The 12,689-nt window shown below is 33.5% G+C and overlaps 1 protein-coding gene across 1 annotated transcript in view; it reads left to right on the forward strand.

The window, feature by feature from the left end:
- The first annotated feature begins 2,604 nt into the window (after window positions 1-2,604).
- The window catches only part of LOC124371429 (DNA-directed RNA polymerases I, II, and III subunit RPABC1-like), a 43,372-nt gene continuing 33,287 nt past the window's right edge, over window positions 2,605-12,689 (forward strand). The window contains 2 exon segments of the mRNA XM_046829761.1: window positions 2,605-2,879; window positions 8,143-8,231. Coding sequence (XP_046685717.1) covers window positions 2,823-2,879; window positions 8,143-8,231 — 146 coding nt within the window. The 5' untranslated portion in view covers window positions 2,605-2,822.

A 12,689-nucleotide genomic window follows, 5' to 3' on the forward strand; every position in this document is an offset into this window, starting at 1 on the left:
AGTTGGGAACTCTCTGAACACCCCACCTTTAAGTCCTGACCTTGCACCAAGCGACTACTTCCTCTTTTTGCACTTGAAACGGTTGCTCGGTGGACAACGTTTTACAACCAAAGAGAAACTGAAGAACGGCGTCGTCAATTGGTTCAACTCTCAGGCTGCAAGCTTCTATGCAATGGGATTAAAGAAAATGGTGCAGCGCTATAAACAATCTTTACAAATGAACGGAGATTGTGTAGAGAATAGAAGTAGGTTTGTAGCTAACTAAATGTTCCAATAAAATGTTTCTTATGTGTTTGTTTTTTCCTAAGAACAAATGGTCCTTACTTTATGAATATACTACGTAGTATATTAATAGTTTTTATTTATCAAGTAGGTGGCTTTGAATGCTATCAAAAACTTAAGGTGCACTATTTATTGGACAACTTTAATGTTCAATAAATAAATACGTAAAGTAATTTTGATTTAGTTTAAACCAACTGGGATTAAACCTTTAGGGATTACTGTAGCAGGTTAGTAAATCTTTCACTTTACACATTTTTCTTGTATTCAGTATATTATTATTATTAAAGGTTAACACAAATTTCACTGCAAAATAGATGGCTTATATTTCTGTGGTGTGAATTTATTTCTGGTCATTTAGTTTAAATTTTTGTGATATTTAAATAACGAATTTAAAAAGCTGTTCCTTCTCTATTTTCATGTTCCTAACCATCAAAATATACCACCAGAAAGCCTCGATAGGTTGATTCCAAACGTCCATTATGTATTGCTAAAATAAATTATTAACATAAGTCATTTTGCTTATATTCTCCAAAATCAACATCAATCTTAAACACTAAATCTGGATTACTCAATATCAATAATAAATTAAGATTCCGATTATTTGGGAACTTTTGTTTTTGAGAAGCTTATAGTGTAGCAGAGATCGAAAACTTGTATCTGTTGTAATGTATTTATGTACAATAGAGTTTCTTTTTTGTCCGTCAATAATTTGAAATACGTATTAGTAGATTAAGGTAGGTCATGGTATGATATCCTGAATGTTCCTAATGTCAGTCTATCTTGTACATTATTCTTTCTGCAACAGTATCATACCTCGTATTTAGTGGTAAAATAAAGCTTCTGTTTTTAAAGATAAGGTATATACAATTTTAAACGCTTGCAGAAAAATTTAATCGTAGCAATTTTTCAGAAATATGGCTAAATAAAGAACTGCAATAGTCCAGTTCCGCAATTGTTCAAATTTTATACGATTTGAGTAGGAAATCAGGGTTGCAGTCTTGTGTCACTCCCAAGAGTTCGATGGAATTATTTCTTAGCAATCGAGTTTAAGTTCCCTGTTCTGCTGATTCTTTCTCTTGAGAATACAATACTGTGAATATAGAGATAGAAAACCAAGTATATTATGACCCTTTTTAACAGTTTTAATTTGGTGCATTATATTCTTTTTTTCTTGTTATTCTATAGAAATATAATTTTTTAACAGGAAAGTAGAACAATATGCTTTCATTTCATCAAGAGAGGGTACCACAAAAAAGGCAGTAAGTTTAAATTAAGTGTAAGTAGGCATCAAATTTTAACCTGGAGTTTCTACTTTATTTTTTCTCATTTTACCCTGTAATCTGGCGCGATAGTGATTCTTCAATACTTGCAATATAGTTTAATAATTAAAAGAAAACCTTATTTTGTTGAAAGTAGTAGAAGATCATGCAAGAACTTGTTTACATTAACATTATTGACTGAGCCATATTTTTAAAAATTTTTTAGTCTATTTATAGGAAGAAGTGTCGTCCAAATATCGGAAACATTATAATATGAATACTGGAAGACCGCGCGATTTAATGTTTACCTTTTTATTGCAATTCTTTGTCTAAATAGTGACTATATGTTCTGGAATTTTTATTCTCTACCTCCAATTATTTGATTTATTACTGGTATTATCTAGAGGGATATTTTTCATTGGTCGCCCGAAGATTTTTTAGTAAATTTGACACATACAACATAAACAAATGTTATAGGCATTGGGAAATTGTAACAAGGTGAACGACATAAAAGGTCATTCGGGCAATTGTAGTATTTACAATAATAAAAATACATTATCTCCGAAAATAAAAACGTCGTGCCTCTGAAATTTGTCCAAAAAATATTTAAAAAATTGTAATTAATTATTTTAATAAAAAAAATAGTACTTATAAAATATGTATGATTCTGCACAAAAAAATTATAATACGTTGCCAGTTTATGTAGCACTGCTGTACCGTAGTTGGAATGGTCTATACTATGGAAAGCTTAGAGATACAGTAATTTCATTATAGTGTGATTTTAATTCTCGCTTAATATTTATATACTCACTATACACGCAATACTAGTGAATAAAATCTATAATGAAAAAATAAGTGAGTTCTAAAGGAGACTGAATAAAGAAGAACAAATATTTAGTACCCCTTATTATATCATAGTCAACATAATAATTTCAACACGTTAAAATGATGCAGTACAAAGTAACTATAAGAAAAAAACAACGAAGTTGCATGGTTTTAAATTTAAGCCACTATATTGGCAAATAAAAAAAATAGGAAGACTAAACAAAACAAAGCCAGCATTGTACACCAACTTCAACCCAACGTGCTAACCTAGTCTATCTAGTAGTACACACACGGTTACTTAGTGCGTTGAGTACAAAATATACAAATATTAGTTCTGTCCAACTTTGTCGACACGTCATAGCCATTGTTATAAAAAGTTACTCTTTTTCCTTATTTAAAGCTTTAAAGTGGGATATTTGTCAAGTAGGCCATACAGTATAATTTTTATTCTTAACCATGGATGATGAAGCTGAAACTTACAAGCTTTGGAGAATAAGGAAAACAGTAATGCAGGTAACATACATTATGGATAGTGTTTTAGCTTAGCAGTGACTGTGAAACACGCTTTCATAGCACTGAAATACCACATTATTATTTGTTGTTATTTGATAATTCTATATAACATATTATCCAACTTTGATATGTACAAATCGTACACAATAAGTTTTAATAAAATACAGAAACAAAAACATAGATTTAATACTAACCTTACAAAACCAAACTATGGCCTAAACTTAGAGGCAAGACTTTACTAAGTGGCCTACTCTTGTTATTCGGTTTTTTGTCGAATTGTTCGATATATCATCCAACTTCGATATGAAAAAATCGTACACAATAAGAGTTATAATAAATTACTGTAACAAGAAGAATCTTGTTTATTACAATTTATAAAATATAAATTTAACATTAACATTACAAAACAACAAATCCAACTAAGGCCTAGACTTACAGATCAAAGAAATCTTACAATATTTATAACTTGCTCAGCTTGATAGCAATGAGTAACAGCTTTCGTGAAATGGCTGTAACGTACATGTTGAAGTCACTTAAACTAATCTCGTCACTTGTGAGAAATATCTCACATATTTTCCTCATATTCATCACCATTTTCAGTTTCAAAATATTAGTTACTTCTTGCTGTCCATTGTTTACATTAAAACTGCTATAAGTAATATGGTGAAATCATATGCTGTCAAATAAGTTTTAATATTGAATTATGCCTTCGGATAAAAACATTGAACAATTTGTTAAAACAACCGAATAACGAGTCTAGGCCGCTTATTAAAGTCTGTCCGACTTAGATATCAAAGAAACCTTACAGTATTAGTAACTTGCCCAGCTAGATATAAATGAGTAACCGCTTTTATGAAATGGAGGAAAGAATTCTCCTCATGGGTTACCAGGAGCCAAACCCACATGTTGAAGCCACTTAAACAAATCTCGTCATTTGTGAGAAACATCTCACATATTTTCCTCATTCATCGCCATTTTCGAAGTCTCAAAATATTAGTTACTTCTTGCTGTGAAATCATATGTTAAGCTAAATAAATCGTAATATCGAATCATTCCTTTGGATAAAAACATCGAACCATTCGATAAAAACAACCCAATACCAAGTGTAGGCCGCTTATTAAAGTCTGCCCCTGGGAATTTTATGTTTGGTAATTTAGTTTTTTGTGTTTTTTTTTTGTTTTTCATCTTGTTGGCTACATTTTCTAATTCCAAGGTGAAGTTTTTTCATCATTGTTTCCTTAGCCTTTTTCAGCCTTCTTGCAAAAGTTGCACTATTTCTTGGGGGCATCAGAGTTCATTCAGGTAAATGTGAAATAACGGCGAGTCACATATCTTGTTGTGACCGTGATTCAACCTCACATTGGTTGCTGCTGACATCAGCTGTTATGTCATCTTTTGATATGAAAAATATCAATAATGCTGAGATCAGGGTGATGTAACCCAAATGAAAGGCATTTTTGTTCATTTAGACCTTCTGAGAATAAAATTTCTGATCGGCCTAACACAAGTGCCTCCAGCCATAAGCACGGGGAAGGACCGAACGTGCTGTCCTGCATTATGGCGATAAATGAAAAACATCCCTTGAGGTAGTACTTATCACTAAAAGATCAAATTCTAGAGGATCTGATCATGAATGCCTCCGGCTATTAATGCTTGCTAGGAATCTCAACTTGACAAAGCAAACAAATATTGTAAATTCACCTTAGAACCACAACTTTTATTATCATGCAAGAAAAGTAGCTCTTAATGTTGAAAAATTCATAAGTTGTCATTTTCATTCCCTAAAATCTTAGGCTATATTTTGTTTAGGAGCACGATTGCAATAGGCTAATAATGCAATCTCTTTACTGGTGTGAATAAAAGTAAATTCAAATATAATACAAACAAATTTTACAAATATTTCTACAACAAATAAATAGGTTAGTGTTAAACAAACATAAGTTTAAGAAATAAATAAAATTAAATTAACCATTAAACTTCACCATGAAAACAACATACTACAGAAATGTCAATCAAAAACCACTGACACACAAAGGGGCGTACCACAAGGATCGGTTCTGGGGCCAGTCTTGTTCCTCCTACTTACAAATGACATGCCCAACTGGCTAGGAGACATCTGTCATACCGTCATGTATGCAGACGACACAGCACTAACAATAGCAAATAAATCAATAGCAATACTCCAGAGAAACACAACTGCCACTTTCAATAAAACAAAACTATTCTGTACCAGAAATGACCTTGTCTTAAATAATAAAAAAACAGTTCAGATGACCTTCAGCAATCTACGCAGAGACCTTAACTTGACGCTCCCAGACCTAGAAATAAAAAACACCACCAGACACCTTGGTATCATAATTGATGATAAACTGTCATGGAAGCCACAAATAGATCAACTGTGCAAAAAACTATCTGCAGGAAACTATGTTATACGTAGAATAAAACAAATAAGTGGCACAGACACGGCCAAGGTAGCTTACTTTGCTCTCTTCGAATCACACCTGAGATATGGCATTGCCACTTGGGGAGGAACATCCAAAACCAACCTTGAGAGAGTTCTGATCAACCAGAAGAGGGCAATTAGATGCCTCGCAGGCCTTAACTACCGTGACAGCTGCCGAGAACACTTCAAAAATTTTAAAATATTGACAGTCGTATCACTCTACATAAGAGAAGTAATCTTCCACACTGTAAAAACATCACAGCCAAGACACTCAGATCTGCACCAGCACAACACTAGACATGCCTCGGACTTCGCACTGCCCCCACACCATCTGAGCCTATACAAGAGGAAACCATCCTATAAAGGAGCCGCCTACTTCAACCACCTTCCAGAGCACTTAAAGAACCAACCACCTCACCGCTTCAAGAAACAACTGACTCTGTGGCTCCAAGAGAGACCTTTTTACACAGAAGAAGAATTTACAAACAGCTAAAAATTGTTACCTTATACCTGTATAACTGACGCTATGTACTGTTCTCAAAGAACATGTCAATAAAGTATATTGTCTATTGTCTATTGTCTATTGTCTTCCTCATTTCGTATAAACGTGCAATCTACTTACAAACTTCTGATCACGTAAAATATCTTTCCTCATTTTAAAAATAGCCTAACACATGATTACACGATGAACTCATTGATACTCTAACTCCGATAAAACATGATGATCAAAATAAAAAGGAATACATTAATTTCCTAATATTTTAACTTCTCACGTAATTCACACATAAAAAATTTTCAAAACTTATTAGAGTTAACGCGTCGCAGTAGAGTAATGGCCACCTTGGTTATCCAGAAGGCAGTGAAACCTACTGCATGGGATGGATTTTTGTGCTGTACTAAGTGTTGTTCTGACCACAGAACACTCAGGTAAGCTATCAAGGTATTGATAACACTGAAAATGATAGATAAAAATAGGCATAGTACATAAATATGTACAAAATAACATTTTCATTTCAATTTTAAAATAACATAGTTTTTTGTGATTTGCACTCCATAAAACTCATAGGTAGTTGTTCAGGAGGACAGGCAGAATATGTAAATAACATTGAAATTTTGATTGGAAACTCCGGCCTTTAACTTCACTAATACCTTGATTTATTTTTTGGGATTTCCTGATTGGTTACATTTTCTTGCATAGGCTATTTAATTTCAAGTGGAAGTCATTGTTTCTTTTTTTTGTGTATTTTCTTGACATATAGCTTTTAATATCCTTTCTTTATAAGCTATATTCTTGATTACTGTACAGAACTTTTCATCTAGCAATATTATTCAATTGAGGTTCCCAAAAGGTGTTTACAATGTTTTTTACATGCTAAATGTCGTTAATCCTTACCCTCAGTCTAGCCAAATTGGTGTAAACCTTGAGTTTTCGGAAAGTTCTTTCTTATACATCTTGTTTCTGTCAGGTGGATAACAAGAAGTGTTAATGATGTCATTTAGATCGGTTAAGGAGTGGCCGTTTTGTTCTCCATAATAGTTAAATGTGAATTGTGGTTTTAAACAAATAATCCTCCATTGTAATGGTTTATTTCGTACTTAGGTCAATAGTCAGATTTAGCCTAAAGGTATTTATTTACAATACCGTGACCATGAAAAATGGACTTTTTTCATGGGTTGGGCATTTATAGCCAAGTATTATTATCACAGGTGCATATAAACTGGGGGGAAAGTATATCATTGTATTATATTGATGCTTTTCGGGCATTATTGCATTAAGGATGGAAAATAACCGACAAAATTTTGTCGAACAACACTTGGAGGGTTAAGGATCAGGGGCATCACGTGATCTGGGATTCGAATTTTGCAAGCTAGAGTTAATTTTTTTTCTAAAAGAGCAAGCAGTGCGCAGCACTGCGCAGCGGGCAGGCATCGTTGACAGGATTAACGTCATCATTTCAGTAAAATTGCCAGAGGTACTGTCAAAAACAGAGTTTTCAGAGGATTTCAAAAAATCGTAACTCCTTTGATTTTTGTTGCCGACGAATTTTTTCTTCACTATTGTTTTCAGGAAAAATTGTAGTTTTCAGGAAAAAAAAAATGAACATACCTTTCCATGGTCACGTTATTGTAAATTGATACCAGCCTAAATGATAACACTCATTTATTATTAATATAGGCTGTGTTGCAATATTTTACAATAAAAAATGTCATTATGATAGACAAACAGTCGCTAACTCTAGAGCAAATGAAAGAGGGTTTAAAGATGGCACAAGTGCACTTGTTAACTACCCAAGCAAGATAGCTTGGATTTTATATTAGCATTCACATTAATTATTTTCATGTTATTTGTCGAGTTGTATTTTATTAAAATAATCTTATTATTATGATAGTGCCTAACTGTATAATAATAATAAATTGTTCTTAATTAATGAAATCATTTATGTAATTATTAAATTAATAGTTACAATATTTTGTATTTTCATTAATATACACTAGTTTGTGATATAAGAAAATTATTTGCTAAATTAGTTAAAACTTAAAATGCTGTAGAATTTTAATTTGTGGATATTTTCAGGAGTCAGGTAGAAGTTTTGCAGATATGAAGCCATTAATCAAATGACAAATTAAATTTTAAATACTTGTTAATTTCTCAACTTATAAGGAATAACGTTCAAACTTGACGAGGAGCTCTTCAGAAATGTGAAGACTTTGCTTTAAATTAGAATGTCTTATTTGATGAAACTTATTTTATGTTTACATAGTGAACTTAATGTGCCATTTTGCAGAACTAACTGATTTGTACTTATGTTTGTGTTATAGCTTTGTCATGACAGAGGCTACCTCGTAACTCAGGATGAGTTGGACCAAACCTTGGACCAGTTCAAAGAACAATTTGGAGATAAACCAAGGTCAGTAGCAAAGAAGTTGAGTAATAGGTATAAATTCATTTTGTGCCCTTTCACTAATTTATAGGCTATAACAATTTAGATTTATGTTTTGTAACAATTTAATAACATCAACAGTGTAGCCTATCTTTTTAATATTTTTTATTTTGATGATTACACTTAATGTGTCATGAATATAATCACTAGATTCTCATTTTATTTTCGTTAAACGTTTGGGTTATGTGGTACTACTATATACGGGATGATGTTAAAAGTACGTAAGTACCAGTAATTGTGCCAGGAATTATAACTATTTGATATATTGCACAGTTATTTTGAATGTCTAACTGAAAAGAATCATTCAACAAGTTTTGTACAATCATTTATGTGAGTTTTGTGTTTATTTTCCCTGTAATTTGTGAATTTGTCATTGGTCTTCTGACATATTTGTTATTCTATTTACAATTCTTGTATTAAATTTGTGTATTATCGTAAAAACATGTTACTATACAGTACAAAATAGTTAATGTATTTATTCATGGAGAAAAATCCAACATGGCGCCTAGTAGGAACAGTAGTAAATGTAATGAGTGTTCTAAATACGTTACAAATAAAACTGGTGGCATTCAATGCCAAGGAAATTGTGGTTTTTGGTTTCATTTTGAGTGTGCCCGGTAAATCTAAAAGTGAATATCGCTTTAATACTGGTGAAAAATCAAACTTTACTTGTAGTAAGTGTGACAAGGACCCTGAAGAGGTTATAGCAGTAACTGAGAGTAAGGCTTGCCCATATAGGAAATAGTGACAATGACGATTGTAGTCAGTGTAGTCTACATATTAAAATTTTAAACAGATCAAATTTATGAAATTTCTAAAAATCAGTGTGATATGAGAAATCAATTAACGCAACTTCAAAATGAGAAATGCGATCCTAATTGAAAAGCTCAATGAGGCAGGTATATTAGAGGAAGCACTTGTAACCTTTGAAAGAAACCAGGTCTCATGCGCTGACAAATTAAAACAAAATGCTGTAAGACAAAATATACATTCCCAGTCTATGAGTCTTAATGACTCAATTGGGTCTAGCCTATCAAATGGTAGACTTAGGCCTGACAACAGCCTAGTTTTGACTTCTGCAGTTTCCAATCTTCCTTCTGATGGTAATAATGGAAGTGAAGGTGACTGTCAAATTCCCAAAACAACTACAGTACATTTGATGTCAGATAGTAAATTTACCAAGAGATCGGTGAACAAAAAATCTACTACAAAAAAGAAGTCAAAACCCCTCAGCAGAAACCTGCCTCCCTCCACTCTGGTTTTGGAAGGAAAAAAATCTCGGTTCAGCTCAGAGACTGGTTCGACTGATGTAAATGGCAAACCACGGCAAAATGAAATGGACAGTGCTGGATTTGTTGAGGTTAGGTACAAAAAGCGAAAACAACCTAGACTATCTGGTTTCATCATTGGGAGAGCAAACAGTGACGATAAACTGAAGGTGGTTGATAAGCTTAGATATCTGTTTGTTTCAAGAATAGCGGAACAAGTGGACAGTAACTCATTGAAACAATATATTAACAAGCAAGTGGAGGGTAATTTCGAAATAACAAAGTTGAGAAGTAAGCGGCCTGGCTACAGCTCTTATAAGGTAGGTGTGCCTATATCTCTGTGGGAGAAGATCCTACTCTCCTGACTTCTGGCCTTCGGGAGCTTTTGTGAATCGATTTCGATACAACCGTAAAAAACTTTTCTTCTGGAAGTGACTTCTCGCATTTCTTTTTTGGAACAAGGCGATCAAACGGATCCAAGGAGCTAAACTTGGGTCTTAATACAAATGTGTCTCAGTGTAGTGGGGCTGGGCCTAGTTCGCCCAATCCCATCAAGTTTCATTCTGATAAATCTGGGTCGTCCGATCTTAGGCCTAACTTTAAGTTGCTGTTTTGGAACGTGCAAAGCATAACTAATAAACTTTTAAACATTGAATTACTGAATTGCCAATACAATTGTGATGTATTGTGTATTGCTGAACATTGGTTGTCCAAATCCGATATTAAGAACTTAGTAGTGCCAGGATAATGTTATGGCGGATTGTTTTGCCAGAGAAAAACATTCCCATGGGGGTTGTACTAATTTGCGTCAAGGAGAGATCTGAATTTGTTCTTCTAGATAAAATTGCTTGTCTCTCAGAAGAGATTACTTTTGAGTTAGCGGCGATTTTGCTGCCCTGCCTGGAAGACTATAGTGGTGACTTTCTACAGGTCTCCAGCCGGAAAATTTTAAATCTATTCCATGAGAAATTGAGTGAAAATGTTTTCTATCTTGTGTGGCAATAAATTTAACCTAATTATTGTTGGTGATTTCAATGTGGACTTTCTCAAGCAAAGTGGTGATACCAAAGAGCTGCTAAACTTGTTTGATAGTTTTTTGGGACTTAACACTACTGTTTATGAGGTAACAAGACCTGGCATAAATGATAACACGGGTAGCTGCATCGACAATCTGCTTACGACTGTGCATCAAGATAGGGGGACACTCCTCTGTTATTCATACTGCTGTCTCAGATCATTGTGCTCTCTTTTTTTTGAGGCTAAATTGGAACATGAAACATCAGAAGCTGTCACTAAGATATCCATCTCTAGGCCTATGTCTGATCGTGGTAACATCACAGTTTTCTATCTTATCTTGCTCTGGTTAATTGGAATGAAATTTACAGTATGGATTCAGATATAAAATTGTAAGTTTAAGTTATTTTTAGATAATTTTCTGTGGGCTCTAAATAGTTCTATGCCTCTTAAAAGAAAACCAATTAAAACTAGGAGTAAAGATGTTTCCTGGTACCATGATGGCCTAACTCAAATCAAGTTAGAGTTAGACAGACTTTATTTTCATAATAAAGAACACAAGATCTGAGCTAAACTTAGAAATAAGAAATAATTACAAAAAACTAAAAATAGTCTATAGGAATGAGATAAAGAAGGCTAAACTTAATTTTAATAATGGCCTAATTGACAAAGCAAAAAAATAAAAGCAAGGCTGCTTGGAAGATAATAAACCAATCAGCTAGATTAAATAGCCAGTCTAGGCCTATAGGTTTCATCTATCAAAATAAATCCAAATAGTTTTAATGAATTTTTTGTAAACTCAGTTTCCGAGACTTGTGACGGGATACCACCTAGCAATAATAAACTACTCCTTCTATTTAAATAACTACTCTGTTTCATGGCTCCCAGCGTGACAATTTTAGTTTTAAAGTTTTTAAAGTGGAAAAAGTCTATGCTGCTATCATTAGTTTAAGTAATAGTTCTTGTCTTGACTGTTTTGGTGTTAATGCCCCTATTTTAAAATTAGCTGCTAGTTTTGTTTGTGAGGTTTTAACTTATTTTGTTTAATGAATGTATTATGTTTAGGTATTTTCCCTGATGTTTTAAAGACCAACAAAGTAAATTCCTGTGCATAAGAAGGGTCCCAAGGATCAAGTGTGTAATTATAGGACTATATCGATTGTTTCAATTGTGTCAAAGGTCTTGGAACGGCTAGTTCATGGGCAGTTAGTTCATTATCTTGAAAACCTATAATTTGCTTAGCAGCTGTCAGTTTGGTTTTCGGGCCAAGCGCAGCACTGTTGGGGCAGTCCAATCTCTTATTAATGATTGTTATGAGGGCCTGGAATCAAAAAATTTAGTAAATTTTAGGTCTTATTGACCTTTCCAAGGCCTTTGACACAGTAAATCATGCCATTTTAGTAAATAAGCTTAAATTTTATGGTTTTAGTAATACTGTTGTAAATTTCTTTGTTTCTTACCTTACAAATAGGTTCCAATATGTTTATTTCAATGGCTCTTTGTCTGATACACGACTTGTTCAGTTAGGTGTTCCCCAAGGTTCAATTTTGGGGGCCTACTTTATTTATTATTTATGTAAATGACCTGCCCTCTAATCTTAATGACAGCAGTGTAAGCACCTACATGTTTGCTGATGACCTGGGCCTCAAAGTCTGTACAGAATCAGTTGATGATTGTAGGGAGATGCTTAGAATTAAAACTTCAATTGTAAACGACTGGTGTGCAGCCAACAAATTATGTCTAAATGAAAATAAAATCCAGGATTTACAACTCACCTTGTCTTGTAGGTCCAAGTGATAATGATGACTTGAGTCTTAAGTTTTTAGGTGTCTATTTGCAGTCAAACCTAAAGTGGCAAACTCACATTGATTATGTGGCTGCTCAGACTGCAAGGGGCATCTTTTTGATTAGGGCTCTAAATGGAGTAATTTCTATTGATCACATGCTGTGTGTATATTATGCATATATAAATAGTTTTTTGACCTATGGAGTTGCTTTGTGGGGCCATTCTCATTTAGCAAATAAGCTGTTTGTACTTCAGAAGAAGGCAAATTAGGATAATTGGCAATGTACATAGTAGAGAACATTGTAAACCTCTTTTTTGTAAATTTTAATATTTTGACCCTGCCGTCCATCTATGTTT

The sequence above is a fragment of the Homalodisca vitripennis genome, unplaced genomic scaffold (assembly GCF_021130785.1).
Source record: "Homalodisca vitripennis isolate AUS2020 unplaced genomic scaffold, UT_GWSS_2.1 ScUCBcl_1413;HRSCAF=5000, whole genome shotgun sequence".
NCBI lineage: Eukaryota > Metazoa > Arthropoda > Insecta > Hemiptera > Cicadellidae > Homalodisca > Homalodisca vitripennis.